General features: G+C 38.3%; 3 protein-coding genes across 5 annotated transcripts; 1 reads left to right on the top strand and 2 right to left on the bottom strand.

Moving 5' to 3' along the window:
* Positions 1–348: 348 nt before the first annotated feature.
* Positions 349–4,148, bottom strand: trim35-30 (tripartite motif containing 35-30). Its single transcript, XM_036585410.1, has 6 exons — positions 3,661–4,148; positions 2,775–2,870; positions 2,456–2,686; positions 2,331–2,353; positions 2,123–2,241; positions 349–1,032 (listed from the first exon to the last, which is right to left on the bottom strand). Exons 1-6 carry the CDS (start codon positions 4,063–4,065, stop codon positions 488–490), a joined length of 1,419 nt encoding a protein of 472 aa, XP_036441303.1. The 5' UTR covers positions 4,066–4,148; the 3' UTR covers positions 349–487.
* A 3,460-nt stretch (positions 4,149–7,608) lies between these two features.
* Positions 7,609–12,478, bottom strand: LOC118818143 (tripartite motif-containing protein 35-like). Its single transcript, XM_036585293.1, has 6 exons — positions 11,972–12,478; positions 11,509–11,604; positions 11,133–11,363; positions 10,997–11,019; positions 10,163–10,281; positions 7,609–8,648 (listed from the first exon to the last, which is right to left on the bottom strand). Exons 1-6 carry the CDS (start codon positions 12,377–12,379, stop codon positions 8,104–8,106), a joined length of 1,422 nt encoding a protein of 473 aa, XP_036441186.1. The 5' UTR covers positions 12,380–12,478; the 3' UTR covers positions 7,609–8,103.
* Positions 12,117–17,751, top strand: rabl2 (RAB, member of RAS oncogene family-like 2). Of its 3 annotated transcripts, none has more exons than XM_036585294.1 (9): positions 12,117–12,317; positions 13,238–13,485; positions 13,732–13,761; positions 14,277–14,356; positions 15,573–15,652; positions 15,811–15,922; positions 16,060–16,157; positions 16,520–16,603; positions 16,694–17,751. In XM_036585294.1, the coding sequence occupies exons 2-9, from the start codon at positions 13,379–13,381 to the stop codon at positions 16,772–16,774; spliced, it is 672 nt and encodes a 223-aa protein (XP_036441187.1). In that variant the 5' UTR covers positions 12,117–12,317; positions 13,238–13,378; the 3' UTR covers positions 16,775–17,751. The 3 variants fall into 3 exon arrangements, with proteins under 3 accessions (XP_036441187.1, XP_036441188.1, XP_036441189.1); XM_036585295.1 differs by having other exon boundaries at positions 12,131–12,241; XM_036585296.1 differs by lacking the exon at positions 12,117–12,317 and adding an exon at positions 12,386–12,494.
* Positions 17,752–17,946: the final 195 nt, after the last annotated feature.

Below are 17,946 nucleotides of genomic sequence, written 5' to 3'. Positions count from 1 at the left end.
AGCACTGTCTATGATTATATAGTTTCACCATAATATAGTTAGACCAAAACATGTCATCAGAAATTACCATAATGTCTTATCAATTGTCAAGCACATTTCAACTGTATACACATTATGATATCAAATACATGTTCTTTTCAGATCTGTTTTGTCCATATTATTTTCTTTTTATTCTTTTTTTATAAATCTACAATGTAAAAACTTTTTGGTAACTTAAAAAAGCCAACATAGTCAACTTACTTCAATAAAATTTGAAGATCTTTGAACTTCAAATAATATGTTAACAGAACATTAGAACATAAGTTCTGTCAACTTATTGTTAGAAGTTCAACTCAAAATGATATTAAGTTGACTTACTCTTTTAAAATACCAAAATTTGTTTACAGTAGTCCTAGATTATTATATTCAAAGAGCTTGATGGTACAATACACATTTTATCTGAGACAATTTAATTTAAGAAACTAATTTTTGTTGCCTGCTGTTATCTCTAATCGGGCATCTCAACTGTCACTAAAGACTTTGCTGGTAATATTCTCAGAGGATGTGATTTGCAGCGGTTATAAAAGTAAGGAAATACTCTCTCATGGAACGTTTGTTTGAAAATGTGCAGGCAGGCTTTTCGGCCTGAGTCAGTGAAAGTCACCCTGCCCTTGTCAAAGTCCAGCTGAACTCTGATCCTCTGGACTCTCTCACCAACCCGCAGCACGCTCAGGCTCTCTGGAGAATATCCTTTCCCATATTTACCATTAGAGAAACCTACATACCACAAGCCAAAGCGTGAAAGATTCTCTCTGTGCATATACACAGATTCTGAGATCACCCCCACAGCCCAGGACGTGTTTTCTCCAACCTCAACTTCCCAGCTGTGAGTGCCTGAGCTAAAGCCCTCAGAGCCCAGGACCATCGCATAACCCTCAAACCTCTCTGGATTAGCAGGAAGTTCCTGATGCTGACCACTGTAGACCACAGTGACAAGATCATCGGACACTACAAGGTCAGCATGGGCAGTGTTGGGGTCTAGAACCACAGGGGCTAGAGAGAGAAAGAGAAGGACAAAAACCTGTAGTTCCACTTTTGTAGTGTATTTATTTTACATTTAAAGTGACCTGGCATTTCACAAAACATGACTTCTCAGTAAAACTGGATTACTTTTCTAGGCAAAAATAAACATCCTCTATAGGGAACAAACTTAAATAAGACCAATTTCTTCCCTTTTTAATGCACAATTTCTGTTTGCTGAGTTTAACATATTGGAAAAAATAAATAAATGTATAAAATGTGCTGTAACTTTTGCCCGTGCCACATTTTATGTTTTTTTTTTTCAATATGTGAAACTCAGCAAACGTATTTTCACTTATTTTCACTTAGAAAATCAACAAAAGATGTATGACCAGAAGTGGCTAAACTTTTGCACAAGGCTTAATGACATTGTCTGAAAAGTCCCACAAAATCAGACCCAATACCTTTTTAAATTATTAATGTGCACCATATTTTAGCATGTTGTTTTCTCCTGAATTAAAAAAAAATCAGTGCAGCTTTAATCCCAAAGTGAGCACTTTCCAAAAGGAATGTCTCTTACCTAATCTCCTCATGGAAATGATTGACTTTGGGTTAAAAGTGGAGTTCTTCTGATTCAGATTCAAATGCATCATTAAAATATTAAGATGTAAACAAAGTCATTCAGAGTGGTTTGATGTAAAATTCTAGGCAAGCTTAACAAATCAGATCTGTTCACAGTGGTGGTGATAGGAACCACGTCCATAGCCTTTAATGCCTCTAAAAGCTATGTCACAAAGTTATTACATGAAATTTTATATATACATTGCCTGAAGCTTGAGACACTGTTTTATAATAGTTTTGGTTTTTTTTGTTGTTGTTTTGATCTAAAATGTATTTTTAAAGGTACATTCAGGCAGCTGTAAGATAAAATAGTTCTCAGAAGAAGTAAATCTCAGAAGACATGTGTAGGTTTACTGGTTGGTTGTGCAAGCTGTTATTTATATGACCACTACTGTAAAGAAAATGTTGAAAAGTCATTGGAATTCCAGTTTAAGCCATCCAGCTTTACTGATAAATTATGGTTTGTGCGATACCTCCCTGGGGCATTTTGCTCTGTACTCACTGTACTGTATAACACCATGCATCTTCTCTGATACGTGAAAGCCCAGGTTGCTCAGGTGCTTTGTCACGTTGATCAGCACTCCAGAGAGCCTCTCTGGACTGTCCAGCTTGGCCTGCGTTCTAGAACAACATTTGGTAGTCAGGGAGGGATTGTGTTGTGAGAACACACAAAAAAAACAAACCAAAAAAGTGATCTGTACTTTACATACCTTTCGAGTGTAGCTCTGTAGTTCTGTAGATTTAAGTAAAATGAGGAAGAATGAAAAACATCCTAAATTTTGACACAACTACAATACCACTAATGCATTTTAGCAGCTGAAGAAGAAGTTTTTACCAACAGAAATTGCAAGTCTTCTCCTCCCATCTCCTTCTCAATGGCTTTGATGGTCTCCAAGATATAAGAGATTTGTGTTTGAATCTTCTCAATCTTTTTCTTTACTATCTGACTCCTCTGCTCCTCCACCTTCCTCAGTGCAGATATCCTGGCTGCCTCTTCATCCCAAAGAAAGTGATGAAGCTTCTCAAACTCCTTCTTTATCAGAGCCTCTGTGTGTTGGGCCTGCTTCTAGAGACACATACCCAGAACAGATGTAAATATCTCTTTGGGGATAATACAAATATAAAGACATGCTGAAAGTCCTCTAAGCCCGCACTTTAATATACTCTCCCGTTTTAAGGTAGGATTGTTTGAAGTCCTCAAAGATTCTTAGCTTCTCATGCAGCGGCTTCAGTTTCATCTGGAGCTCCTCCTGCATGGAGGCAAGCAGGTAAATTTCAATTCATGTGTAAAAGCCCAGTACTAAAATCACGCTAATGAACAACATGTAGTTTCATTGGGTTCATTGCCCTTTAGCTGTGCTATTGGATTTCTTCTTGACTCCATTCACTGTTTTCACATTTCTATGAAAATATTTACATCTTTCTTCAGTGGAAAGTTATCAGCCATCATCACTTTCTCTGAGTCATACGTAATGTCAAAACAAAAAATGACAAATTAGTCAAATATCTGCAGATCTGTACTTTTGCAAGGCTCATTAATTTTATGCTGTCATAGAGAACCTGCTTGTTGTGTCCTTGATAGCCAGATAGAAAGGCCATTGGTCTGGGAAGACCCGTTTGACAGGACTGCTCTCATGTTTGGACTTTCAACCTTTTGTATGATCCATCATCTAGTGCTGACTGAGGGTCATGAAATGAACAGGAATGATCAAAGGTCACAGTCTTTGTCATGAAATGAGCAGAAATATTACTCTTTTGAATTTGTGTATGTCAAAGCGGCTTCACATATTTTCCATTTAAACAATTCAGACTTGTTATTCAGTATCTACTATGAATTATTAAGCATCTCTTATCAAACTAATGTGCAAACTGTGTAGTTATGAGAGTGCGTAACTGAAGTTTCATCCCATAAATTCCAAAAACTATATAACTCACATATTGGTTTTGTAGGAGATACTGAATTAGGGTATAAGGTGTTAAATTTGGAGAAGTATTTGACCGTTCCTGAAAGTGCTCCAGGGCTAAACACTACCCCCATACCTTCAGGTCTTGAGATGCGTCCTGTATGGAACAGAAAGAGTGCTTGCTATGCAGACTGGAGTCCTTGCACTTAGCGCAGATGGGCCTTTGCTCCATGCTGCAGAAGATAGTGAGAGCTTCCCGGTGTAAACTGCAGAGCCCCTCCATCTCTACAGAAAACCTGCGGTTCTTCTCCTTCAGCACAGCCTCACACATGTTCCTCAACACGATGTTGGTGGGGGGCTCAGAGTTGGAGGAGACAGTCCTGCAGATGGGACACTCCAGAGCCCCTCGCTGGTCCCAGAAGTTGCGCACGCAGCCCTTACACATGCTGTGGGAGCAGGCCAGGAGGATGGGGTCCCTGAAGATGTCACAGCACAGGGGGCAGGAGAAATCCTCCTCAGTCAGAGAGGGTCTAGAAGCCATATTCTCACCTATAGAGCCAGTCAAACATCTGTGAGGACCGCAAGAGAGTAAGGAGCTCAACGCCTCTATATGTGTCGCTCTCTCTGTTGCGTGTAAGGTTTATTCAAAACACAAAGCAGTGGGGCGGGGCAAAAGTGAGACAGTGCATTTGAACACACACACACACACAGAGACACACACACACACACACAAAGACACAGTTTTTAAACTGTAAAACTGCAAACAATAGAATACAATAGAAAAGAATATTTACTGCCGAAGGTTGAAGTTTGTTTCTGTTAACATGCTTCAGATACTTTAAAGATTGACTGAGCGTTGACAGAGTATTGTCTTTAGCTCTTTTGTATCTAGAATATAAGCAGCTATGGAAATTGGAACACAGCATTTCTATTAGCTGATGTGAAAGCTGCTGGTATGTGCCTAATGACCTGGAATGTAGAAAATGTTGACTGGGGACATATTCTGAGAATGGCACAGTGAGATAAATGGTCAAGATAACATGATAAATGTGCATTTCTAATAACTATAATTCATTCATAGATTCTGAACTTTTGGCCCAGGAAGTTGACATAGAGTTACAACCAAATTAAGCACTAAATCTCTAAGAACAGTGAATGTAGTGGCATGTAATGCTGAGGTTATAGAATTCTCTCAAAATGGTTTTGTTTCCAAAACTTTCTAGTAAGTTAAACATTTGGTAAGGTAAGCATGCAACTGTAGTGAATGGAGAAAGGTAGCCCAATACTAGGCTTTATCTTTGTTTGATTCCTTTTTATCTGCACATAGAATACATTTTATACATATCCATCTTCTGATTCATGGCATAGTAATTTCTGCCAAGTGTGTAGAGAAGGAACATTTGCAGTTACAACTAATAGACACTGAAAGATATTAATGTCTTCAAAACTTTATATCTAAAATTAAGCACCTTTGATTACATTGCAATTTGTTTATTTCGATAAGAGAGATTACACATGATCTGAAGTTAAGGGAGATCAACAAGATAAGGACTATCTAAAATAGAAACAAACAAAGCTACAAGCTTAATTACATACTTTTTTGAGTACTGTAAAAATAAAATGTGTAGGTAGCATTTGTACAGGTATCATCTGTGCTAAAATTCAATAATCTTACTTAAAAATGTAAGTTTACAAATTTACAGATTTATTTATGTAATGTTTTGCCTTTTCAACTTAATTGTTTTTGCAAACCTGAAATTGATGCCAGTAACATGTACAGTTTGGGACAGGGGCAATTTAAGACTAGGAACATCTTAAACCAGTAATGTTTGAGCATTGAAGGAGCTTCCAGGAGCAAGGATGAGATGAGGCTTGGCACCAAAAAATGCATCAGTAAATAATCAGTATAATATAATATAAATAAACAGTTTAACAACATTCCTCAATAAGAGATTTCAGGTATTTCAATTCAAGCTCAAGCTCACCTGAACAGGACTGCTGCACAGTGGAAATGTGTACTGTACTCTGACAAGTCAACCTTTCAGAATGCTTATGGAAATAACAGACGTCAGGTTCTCTAGGCCAAAAACAAAAAGGACCATCCACATTATTAAGGTGTAAAGTTCAAAAACCAGAGCCTGACATGGTACAGGCATGTATTAGTGCCCATGATTAGGGTAATTTGTCCCTCTGTGAAGGCACTATTAATGTTGAAACATATATATAATATATATATATATATATATATATATACACATTTTGGAGCAACATAAGCTGCCTTCTCGATGACATCTTTTTTGGGGACGTTCATACTTATTTTAACATGACAACACCAAACCACACTCTGCTCATGTTACAACAGCATGGCTATGTAATCAGAGCATGTGGGTGATAGACTGTCTCCCATTCAAGACAGGAGCAGCAATATCATACAAAAAATATGATGATGTAACCCATACGGTTGTGCAACTGAAGACTTGAATAACAGAAGAATAGCAAAGTATTACACTTTTAAAATTGGATTAAAAAAAAATAATATAAAATGTTTTGATCATATAAAATGTTTTTGATTTTTTAACCAGATTGGCAAAGCTGGCCTATCAGCAAGGCTTTCAGCTGTTCAACCACTGTGACCATCTTAGACCAGCAAGAATGTGACTAATGACCAACTGAACCCAGCTAAGACCAGCTAACAACATAACAACTGGTTGCAAATGACCTAAGAAATGCCGAGTCTATTACAAAATAAAATATGCGTGGCATCAGATGATGAATGTAGGCAGGCTGGTTATAAACCACAAAGTGCTGGCATACTCTGAAGTGGTGTCTTAGATACAATGCAAGCTAGGCTAATAAAACCTTTAAAAACTTTAACTTCTTGTTCAACAGTTGCCTTAAAATAACTGTTCGGCAAAGTTTCTAGTTGACATAAGGTATAGCCTACTTGCTATGCAGCCTTCTGTATTCCTGAAACAAATTGTATGGTGGTTACTTTCTAGAAAGAGCAACCTGCTCATGTTCAAGTAGGACTGTAGCAACTTAGCTGGTGCTCGGTTCTTCTCAGGCCTACTTGTGTTCCTGACAGAACGCTCAGCTAATGTGTGGCTTCTGTTGCAGGGGTGCTCCAAACTGTTAGTGTCACAGAATCAAGTATCACATAATGACTTGGTGGATAGCAAGAATCTAGTGCAGTGTTTCTAGCTCCAGTCCACCTGTCCAGTACAAATGTGTGCTTTCCCTGCACCTGCAGGTGGACTATGAGACTAAAATTTGAAACAAACTCATCTAGTGTGCACACCTGGCTGGACTTCTCATATCCAGAATTCCATTAATCCTTCCTCAAGCTTGTAAACGCTGAACATTTGACCTAGGAAACTATTTCTGAATTAGTACCAAATTAAGCACTAAATGCAAAAGCTTCTGGGATGTGTGTAAAATAGGTTATAAAAAATCTGGGAAGCAATTGATAGCAGTAAATGGAAAACATCATACTAGGCTTTTTCTGTTCAGGATTATATTTTGTCTGCACTGGAAATAAAGATAAAACGATACTTTTTATAATTTGTGGCATAACACAATACAGTGCAAAAGTTAAGAGACTTTTCCAGTGAAAAAAAACTTTAGATATTGGACATTAGATTAAACCTAATATAATTACTTCTATGTCATTAAAAGAGAAAATGAGACTCTCAGCAAATGTGTCCACCAAACTGTAACCATCAGATAAACATTACTTGAAGCTTTCACCTTTGTAGAAAATTAAGCTCTATTCTTCTTTCAGATCTGAAAAAAATCCTCAGGTGGTTTCGTCCATCCTTCCACTGAGAGAAGACGACTCAACAGTATGAGTCTGAAATGATGTGTTAAGAAGCCATCATGTGACCAAAATTTATTTTACATTGAGTTGTTGAGGCTTTTGTGTAATTTTCTGTGAAATATAGGTTTTCTGCTCTTTTCCTGATATTGAAAAATGAATAACTTCTACTTAATGGTCATTCTGACTAGAAGGTGGTCTGACTTTAGCACAGTACTGTACATTCTGACAAGTCTGTAGAGAAGCAATTAAACTTCCATTCCATTGAGAACTGAGAGACACTGAAAGCCACAACTATCCTGAAAACTTAAGTATCAAAAACTAAGCACTTTCAGCTTTTTTGAAAGTTTATTTAAATAAAAAACATTACACATAGTCTGAGATTAAAGATGACCAAGATAAAAAAAAATATATAAGACAGAAGCAGATTAATAATAATAATAATAATAATAATAATAATAATAATAATAAACTATATGAGAAAGTATGCACCTGCACTTAAAGCACCATTTTGCTTTATCTGGTTGTTAAGGCATTGTCTTTTCAATAAGCAATCAAGCAAAATTACACAATTTGCTAAAGTACTGTAAAAAAAGGAAAAATGTATTGTTAATATTTCTGCAAAACAGCAATAATTTAGAGACTTGAATAAAAGATGCAAATTTAAAAGGGCCAAGAACAACTTATTTTCTGCTGTCACACCACAAACAAACCAAATAATGTAATGTGAAATGTATGTTGATATAATCATCTGAATGTAAATCTCTAACTCCTCTCTTCCACTGTTACAGAAGTCTTCATGGGTAAAATTCTAATTGGATTAACTGTGCTTTTAGTCCAAAAATAGGGAAAGACTCTCTCGTTAAAAGAAATTCTTAAACAATGCAGTTGTGTGTCAGTAAGAGGGTCAGAGAATAGGAGTTTTCCTCTGTTCCAGTCTAGATGGACTCTGATCCTCTCAAGCTCCCTGTTTTTCAGCGAGAGCTGGTTTTTCTCTCCAGAGTTGTCAACAATGAACTGACCAGCATAATAACCCAGATCCCAAAATCCAGTTTCAACCAGAGGCTCCCCTTTCCTCTGGACAGATTCTCTAAGCACACCAACATACCAGTGTGTATTGTTTTTAACCTCAACATCCCAGACATGGGTGCCTGAGTTGAAGCCACTTGAACCCAAAACACATTCATAATAATCAAATCGTTCTGGATTATTGGGAAGCACTTGGGCAAAATCACTGAATCTCATGCTGGTCAGATCCTCAGAGAGAACAGCAGCTGGTGGTCCAGAGTTAGGATCCAAGATCACAGGGACTACAGGGAGAGAGAGAGAGAGAGAGAGGGAGGGAGAGAGAGAGAGAGAGAGAGAGAGAGGGAGAGAGAGAGAGAGAGAGAGAGAGAGAGAGAGAGAGAGAGAGAGAGAGAGAGCGAATGAATGAGGATACGAATAATTTAATATAATACTTAATTTATATAGTAATAATAATAATAAAGACATACAAACTTATATGTTTTACTCTGTTCATCCTAACTTCACTGTAAACTCAAAACTGAACAGAGCTCAAAATAAGGGAGAGAGAGATTTATTTATTTGTTGTCTTTTCAGTGATGGTGTTAAAATAAAGCACTGTGCTCAGTCATGCTGGTGTTTTTTTTTGTGTGTGTGTGTGTGTGTGTGTGTGTGTGTGTGTGTGTGTGTGTGTGTGTGTGTACACCTGAGCTCTTGTTAGGTTTCCAGGTCAAGGTGACTCAGCCCCTCTCCTGACTGACATCACACTGGTGGAGAATTCGGGCACTCCCCCTGTGGGCAGGTCCACTGACTGGGAGCTGAGGGAGGCTCCCAGTCAGTGGACCTGAACATGGCCTTAAGGCACTCAGCTCCAGCATGAGTGCCTTAAGGCTATGTTCAGACTGCAGACAAATTGGATTTGTTTCTCAAATCAGATCTTTAGAGATAACTTTCCACACTGTTATTTGCAAGTGATCAGATTGGATTTTTGTGTCCAGACATCATCAACCTATCTGCATGGGTTGCTGTGGTAACAATGCTGGTGGCAGGAATTTCAAATGGGGATGCAGAAAAGACAGAGGAGTGCCATCTTGTCCTCTACACTCTTCAAAATTCTCTTCCTTCACTCGCAACACGACAAACAATGACAGTGAAGCAAAAGACACTTTGATATCCAATTTGAGTGGCCAGAGTGTCCAGTTTGAGACGCATCTGTAAAAATGCGATTGGAATTACATTTCAAACTACATCCAAATGTGGTTTGGATCTGATACGCAAAATCAGATGTGTTTTTTTATGTCCAGACTGTTAAAAATCAATCTGCATACAATCTGGATATGCCAAAAATTGGATTTGGGTTGGCAGTCTGAATATAGCCTTAGTTTAGTGTAGTTTAGCTCAATTTAATTTAGTTTGAAAAATACTGGAAAAGACCAGACTGAGGAAGCAGAGGAACCAGCTCTGGACCAAGCTCTCAGGTTTACATCTGTCTGCACCTTCCAGGCCGCAGAAGCCCCTCTCCCCTCCCTCCTTCCCTCTTTTTACTGCTTCTCTAACTCTCTTTCTCATTCTTTCTCTGATTGCCTCTCGGGCAGACAACAGTGAGCCACTGAGCTCCTGTGGCTGAAGGACTAGAACAGCAGAACCTGGGCAAGCTGCACAAAGATGCCATTTAGTTTTAAATATAAAAATACCTGAAAACTGCATCCAAACCTAAATTTATCATGTGATATAACCCATATAACCCAAACATTACATTGTTATAAGAAAAAAAATAAGACTGGAGTTTGGGATTTATAATGTACTCAAGTAGACTTACCATATTGAATAATGCTCTGCATCTTCTCCCACACTTTGAACTTCAGGTTTCCCAGGTGCTTTGCTACATCAATCAGAGCCCCAGAGGGGATCTCTGGATCCTTCAGGTTACACTGAGTCCTAGAACAACATTTAGTGTACAGATGAAACACATAGGCCAATAATGTAAAATTTATTTTTTTAATCTGCTGTGTTGATTTGCACTTGCATTGGCCGACAAACATAACTAAACACAATATCACTGGTTAGACCACAAGACCTTGAATGTTCTCCAATAACCTCCACAAAGTCAACTTTTATCAAGCTACACAATTATGGAAGTACACAGTTCCACTACTATAGGATGTGTGGTAGTTTAGTTTGCAGATGGCATATGCAAGCCCTCATCTCCATCACAACGACCTTCTCAAGGAAAATGATGTCCATGAAGAGAACAAACACACACAAACATACCACAGAGACACAGAGCTAAAGAAATATATTCTTAAGAAAAAGGAAACATTTTCTATATTAAAAGATTTATTCTGTCAAAACAAAACCTTACAATTCCAATTTTGTTATTTTTTACGTAACCTGAAAATGCCAGCTGCCTTTACACTGTGTCAAAATGTCATGGTGAAATTACCAATGGAAATTCTCTACAATTACAATAAAATCTTTTTACATTAATTTACACTGAAAGTTAAGAATGTGTTTCCTTCTTCTGTGTTACTCTCAGACTTTGTTCTGACAGCAACTACATATCTCATTTTAAAGGAGCCCTTGTACCCCTTCACCTGGTTTCAGAATTTCAGAGAATAAAAAAATACATACACAACATACACACATTGCTTACCTTTTTGCTGTCATTGCGTAGTTCTGTAATGCAGAGAAAAGGAACATTTGACAGGTAATTTTGTAATTTTGTTTAAGTTTTAAACTTGTCTACATTTTAAACTTGTCTACATCAGAAAAGTGCTGTACTGGCTTACCTGAAGAAAAGCGGTGTCATCTCTGTTCAGTTCTCTCTTTATTGTTTCGATTGAACTGGTCAGGTATGATATGCATTTATCCAGTTCTTCAATTTGCATCTTCATCTTCTGACTCTTCTCCTCCTCTTCCTCTATCGAGGCAACTATTCTGATGGTTTCTTCGTCTCGCAGAAAGTCGTGAAGCCTCTCAAACTCCTTCCTTATCTCCCGTTGTACGTGCTGGGCTTGATTCTGAAACATATAAAGATAAGTTTAGAAAAGCATAACCATCATGAAGCTCTTCAATAAGTAAACAAAAAAGAAAGAAAGAAAGAAAGAAAGTAAATAAATAAATTAAGAAAGAAAGAAAGAAAAAAGTAAGTCAAATTGTGAATGCCTTTATGTGGTGTGACCATTCTACTCTGGACTGCTTTGCTTTTTGAAGAACTTTCAGCTTCTCCTCCAAAGACTGCAGTTTTGGCTGGAGGTCCTCCTAAAAACAATAGCAAAAATTCAAAAAAGCTGAATGCCAATATTTCACCAAATGTATCCTATTAAATAGTTAGCCTATTATTTTATTAGTGAAAGTATTTTCACAAGCACCCTGAAAGAAGGAGGAATTTGTTGTAACTATATATGATGAAGACAAAGTGTTACTTATAAATGATAAATTATATGCTTTATAAATGCAGGCAGCAGTTATTCAGAGGTAGGTTTAGATTTTGTACGTATGAACTCAAAGCTCACTGATTATTATTATCTTACTCACTGAATTCTACATCAATCTACCGCAGCCTCGTCTCTGTGACTGAACATGAGTGCTGCCTTTTGCTGAACTAAGAAAACACTGAATGTCTTACCTTGAGATCTAGCGCTGCCTCATCGATGGGTCTAAAGTTGTGGCTGATGTGCCTCTTTGAATCCCGACACACCAAACACACAGGCTGTTTATCCTCCAGACAGAAGAGCTTGATCTTTTCCTTATGAAGCCCACAGAGCGGCTCAGTCTCAGAACCTGCTGAAGCTCTCTGACCTTTCTCCTGTAAGAACACCTCACACAGGTTCTTCAACACGAGATTCCTCGGAGGATCTGATTTTGAGGATCTTCTTCTGCAAACTGGACAGAGCAGGTTTTCATTTTGCTCCCAGAACTTCTGGAGACAATCTTTACAAAAGCTATGAGAACAAGACAAAAACACCGGATCGGTAAAGACGTCAAAACACACAGGACAAGAAAAGTCCAGTTCTGGGGCATATTTGGATGCCATCTTCTGTGAAGTCGTGCAGTTTTAAGTTTCGATTTCAGTCCTCTTTCACTTCATGATTTGTCTTATGTTGCGTCAATCATCTTAAAAAGGAAGTTAACGAAAACATATGGTGCTTGTGAGTGACTTACGAAATTTCGGGACAACTGTAAAATAAAATTAAATATTAATATATGTAAAGCATACGGCTGATCGGATTTGGGGTCTAGGCACTGTGCATGCTATTAAGTGTGTTCCTGCATTTATACTGTAGTAAACTGGCGGACTGGTAGATTAGCAGTAGTGCACCTACAATGTACACAGTCTACCAGTATAGAGACTAGTTTTAACTAAACTTAATAGTGGTGGACTGTCAATTATACACTAATCTTGCTAGAGTGGACTATACAGTGCATCAGGTAGAAAACACTATCAGAACACAGCCACTGTTTATGTGATATCACCGCTGGACAGCAGGGGTTGCTCTGAAGAGAGTTGTTTCCGCTCGCTCCCGTGAGCGTCTCGTTGCATAGAAACAGTCAGTCGGATTACATGCGAATGGCTAGCAAGCTAACTTAGCAAGAGCTAAATCAATATGCTGCGCCGCCTTACTGAGACATTTAATTAGTTCGGAAATAAGACAGTTCAGTTCAGTAATTAAAGCTCTTGGAGATTTGCGCTGGGTTATCTAACACTTAAATACGAGCCTGTAAGCTCGTTAGCTAACCTTCCTTTCACAGCTAAGCTAGCTGGATAACGTTAGCTATGATTGCCTCGTAAGGACCAAAACTATAGCTAGCCGGTAAACTTCAGCTAGCTAGCTAGGTACATCTTAAGTTGTTTTTTGCAGAGATGAAAAGCTGATTTGTGTTTATGTTCCAGGCAGCTAGAACCTTGGTTGGGTCTGTGTCGCTGACACTGGACTGTTGCAGTTGTTGGCTGGCTTCTTCTAGCTTGTCAGCCTACCGAGCAAGCAGACGTTGCGTGTCTCTGCGTGTTGGCTAACTGTAATCCTTTCCGAGAATGGCGGGGGATGCAAACAGTATTCCTGAGCTAGAACAGGAAAAATACGATGCGGATGAGCAGGTGAAAATTATCTGCCTCGGCGACAGTGCAGTCGGGAAATCTAAGTAAGTTGTGGTGTTTTTGTGCAGTAACGATTCCTAATCTAAACTAGGCCTTGCTGGCTACTCCTCAGTTTTTATTTTCGGTGTCTTCAGTTTGAGACTTAAATGTATTGTAGTTTTAGGTAGAATATGGACAGAATGTTTTCTTGTGTTGCCACTAATTTGCATTTATTACGTGTGTTTACAGCACTAGCTTTAATAGCGCTTAAATACATGATGTCTTAATATCTTCACGTTTTTGCCTTACAGGTTAATGGAAAGATTCCTCATGGATGGATAGTATCCTTTGACAGATATTTATCCACACTTTTAAAAAAAGACGGGTTTCAGGAGTTCTTTAGTAAAGGGAATTGTTCTATTTAGAACCTTGAATTCTGTGTAGAACCATTTCGTGCTTAAATGGTTCTTTGCGTGGTGAAAATAAATGGTTAAATGGTTTTATATACAACTTTTTTGAAAATGGTGCTGTCTAGCACCGAAAAGGGTTCTTCTGTTGTTAAAAGCTTGACATTGTAACTACAGCAGAACCCTTTTTGGTGCTATATAGAACCATATACAACACATTCTCCATCAGTCTGAACCATTTCAGCATGCAAAGATCTATCTATGATAGATAGATCTTTGCATGCTGAAATGGTTCAGACTGATGGAGAATGTGTTGTATATGGTTCTATCTATCTATCTATCTATCTATCTATCTATCTATCTATCTATGGTTCTTTCTGTCTGTCTCTACTTCTTTATATGGAACTGTAGTTTATGAAAAGTAGTTGAATTCTTATCACATCTGTCAGTCGGCCTCAGCAGCTGTCAACCTACGCCCTGACTCTTTACAAATATACAGCCACAGTCAATGGGAGGTCTGTTCTAGTTGGTAAGTAAGCCAGTCTGTCTGTTGTGCTTACTGTGAACCAAACCTGCTCAGTATTGAAAGGTGTTATGTGAAGTTTAACCCATTCATGCCTATATCTAAAATGTTAAATATCATTCAGTCAGTATGTTCCTGGAAGTAGCCTGGAGTTTGTTTCCCAGACAGGGATTAAGCCTAGCCCTGGAACATATTTTCCCTTCCATGGAGAATCTCCATTCAGAATGCTGTGCAGTCCAAGGCCCAATCCCATTTCTTCTTTTTACCCCTACCCCTTGTTTTCGAGTGTCACCCTAACGCCTTGGAACTGAGCTACAAGGGGTAGTGGTTGAAATCTTGCCCTATAAAATAGGACAACCCTCAAAAAAAAAAATAAAATAAATAAATAAATTACTTCATTAACAGGCTACCAGCGGTGCTCTGTAGGCGACCCAGCCCGACTTCAGTGATAGCAGAGAAGGGAAAGGTTCGACCTCGCTGCTGGGCTTTAGTTACCTTTAGGGCATCATATGATTCATATAATTCTTTGGTGATACGAAGCTGAAGTCACCTATTCACCAGCTTCTTATTAGAATTTTCCCGCTCCACCTTAAATGTTGCAGCAGTTACATATTGGCGCTTCAGGCGTCAATACTGCTGGACTATTTAAGGTGGAACGGGAAAGTTAGCTAGCTAGCTACCGAAACATTAGCATGCTATTAGCGATTTTTTATGCTTGTTATGAAGAAAACGTGCATAATACATTGAAATGACATTAAACTAAGATAATACGATGGTTATTGTAATTTTTTTAACGGAGAAAATACTTGTGGGGTTCTTTGGTCGCTCGCGCAGCCATTTTGCCGGGTTTTCTTTTTTTCTGACAACACTCCGTTTGGAGTGTGCCTCTGAAAACTCTCCGTTTGGAGAGCCATGTAGCCCTAACACTTCACCCTGCCCCTCCATCTCAACAAAAATTGGGACACCCTAACCGTAGACGTGAACGCGCAAAACAGAGGGCTAAGGGCTAAGTGGTAGGGGCAAGAGGTGAAATGGGATTGGGCCCAAGACTAGGTTTAGTCTCACTTTGGGGGTCCATTAAATCATGTTAAATCTAGTGTCAGTAGAAAAAAAAGTAGAAAATTTGATTGTCAATAAATAAAACGATTGTCAAAGCAATCAAAACAATATTTTTGTGGATGCAAGTGGTTCATGTGAGTCAAAAATGGTTTTCATGTAACAGATTTTTGGGACACAGCGGGCCAGGAGCGGTTTCAGAGCATGCACCCTTCCTACTACCACAAAGCACATGCTTGTATCATGGTAAACTGATTTCTAAAATTGCACTAAACTTCTGTGAATTACAATTAGCATAGCAGTAGTAATGATAACAGTCCGTTGATGTATGTTAGACACAACTGGACAGTGGTTTCATATGCGCTAAGAGAAGTGAGCAGGATATATTTCCATATTTTACATAGGTCTTTGATGTGCAGAGGAAAGTAACTTACAAGAATCTTGCCAACTGGTATAAAGAGCTGCGAGAGTACAGACCAGAAATCCCGTGTCTGGTGGTGGCTAACAAAATAGATGGTGAGACCATGACTCTTATTTAATTTTCAAAATGTTCTTGATAAATGTTCCTCGTGCTGACAGTCACATGCTAATTTATGTCTTTGCTATTTTGTTTTGTATCTCTCAACACTCTTCGCTTATGGACTGCCTAAAAGCTGACATGCGGGTGACACAAAAGAGCTTTAACTTTGCTAAGAAGCTGGGACTGCCTTTCTACTTTGTATCTGCTGCTGATGGTACAAATGTGGTCAAGGTGGTATTGAAACAGTTCTCATTTAAAGCTTTGAGACATATTTAAGAAACTGTTATAATGTTTCACATGAATGACCACTTTGTTCACACTGTTTGACAGAACTAAGCCAACAAAGCTTTCTAAAATGATTTCTAAGAATGCATGATATCTCCTTCACACATAAATTGGCTCCCTGCAGATGTAAAAAGAGAAAATGAAGATCCAAACATCAAATCAAATGCTTATCATTCTTATCTAGGCTTGATTTTGCAGAGAGTTTGTTTTAATGTTGTTGTTTTAGTTTAATATGATAATTCCTTGATTTAAAATGCTAAAATTAAAATATATTTAGTGAAACATAATGAGCTGAAATGTGTTTCCAGGTTTTTAAAGATGCAATTAACCTGGCCTTGTCCTACAAGAAGAACTCCAGTGACTTTATGGATGAGGTCATGAGAGAACTGGAGGTTTGTGTCTTTGCTGTAATCCAGTGTTGCAGCTGTGTTGGTGTGGTTTACGTTGTGATTGATCGACGTGTACTCCCTTCCTTGCTGCAGAATTTTGAGCTGGAGAGCAAAGAAGAATCATCTGATAAAGAGGAGGAAGAATGTAAAGAGGGAAAAACAGACTCAGCCTGATCATCTCTTTCTCTCTTTGCTTGTGGCGGTAACTGTTATGCTGAATGTTGGCCAGACTATGTTTTGGCATTGTTTAAATCATGGCTGCTCACTAACTGTCCTGAATACAAAGTGAAACCACCTGGGACAAAGCTCTACCTCAGACCTTTGACATACCTTATTGGGATTCTGTATGGAATACACAGACTTTACATGGAATACTCAAGTTTTATGTGTCAAGATTTTACATATATTGATTGTAGGCTTTTGTAAAAGAAATGTCAGTCTGAAGGACAGCTATTTCAAGTACAGTGAGGTGCTGGTATTTCACCAAAAATTACATTTCTGGAAGTAGGACCTCATGAACAAGTGTTGGCAGCATGGTGTAAATATGCAGGGGTGAAGAGAGATTGTACTGTAAGATCGACATGTTTTTACAGCTGTGATATTACAGTGAAATGCCTCAGTAGCACTGTTGATATTTTGCATTCTTCTGATACTGTGAGAAGCAGTGGTAGGTAACCAAACTGTTTATAGTGGTGGAAATTAATGTAAAAGGACTAGTTCCTAGCAAACTGTGCTTAGTAATGCTCTATGTGTGGCATTAGTCTGGTGGTGGAAACCCTCATAATCACATTCTAAAGGTTATCAGGTGCTTGCATGAGGTGCACATGTGCTTGAACCGCTTTTTAAAACAGCTTGTCCAGTGGTAGACAACGATGATTTAGGGCCAACATTAGAAGGCGTATAATGTAAAATCAATATTATGATTACCAGTGTATCACTTTGCACAAACTGTGAATTTGTTGTGTTTTGTTGTATGAAGCACTATGTACATCCATGTCATCTAAAGATAAGATCTCTGGAATAGGAATGAAAATACTATGTGTATTAGACTGGAAACCCATTCCTACTATGGCTGCTTTTTGACTGAGCCTTTGATGTTCATGTGGAAACATCTTTGTATGTGCTGCAATTAAACACTGCTGCTTAAATTAGGTTGTGTATGTTTTAGCTATATGAGCTTTAGGCTTGCTGTAGTGATATGATCAGTACTGCTTGTGTCTGTATACTGCATAATCATCATACACTTGCCTCCGTGTTGAGTTGTTAATGGGGAATTCTAGCGACTTTACAAAATTTCCACCTAACTTAAGTCATTAAGATGTTAACAGTCATTCAGAGTGATCTGA

This window comes from Colossoma macropomum, unplaced genomic scaffold (genome assembly GCF_904425465.1).
Source record: "Colossoma macropomum unplaced genomic scaffold, Colossoma_macropomum, whole genome shotgun sequence".
In the NCBI taxonomy this organism is placed as follows: domain Eukaryota; kingdom Metazoa; phylum Chordata; class Actinopteri; order Characiformes; family Serrasalmidae; genus Colossoma; species Colossoma macropomum.
This window is presented reverse-complemented; position numbering and strand designations above follow the sequence as displayed.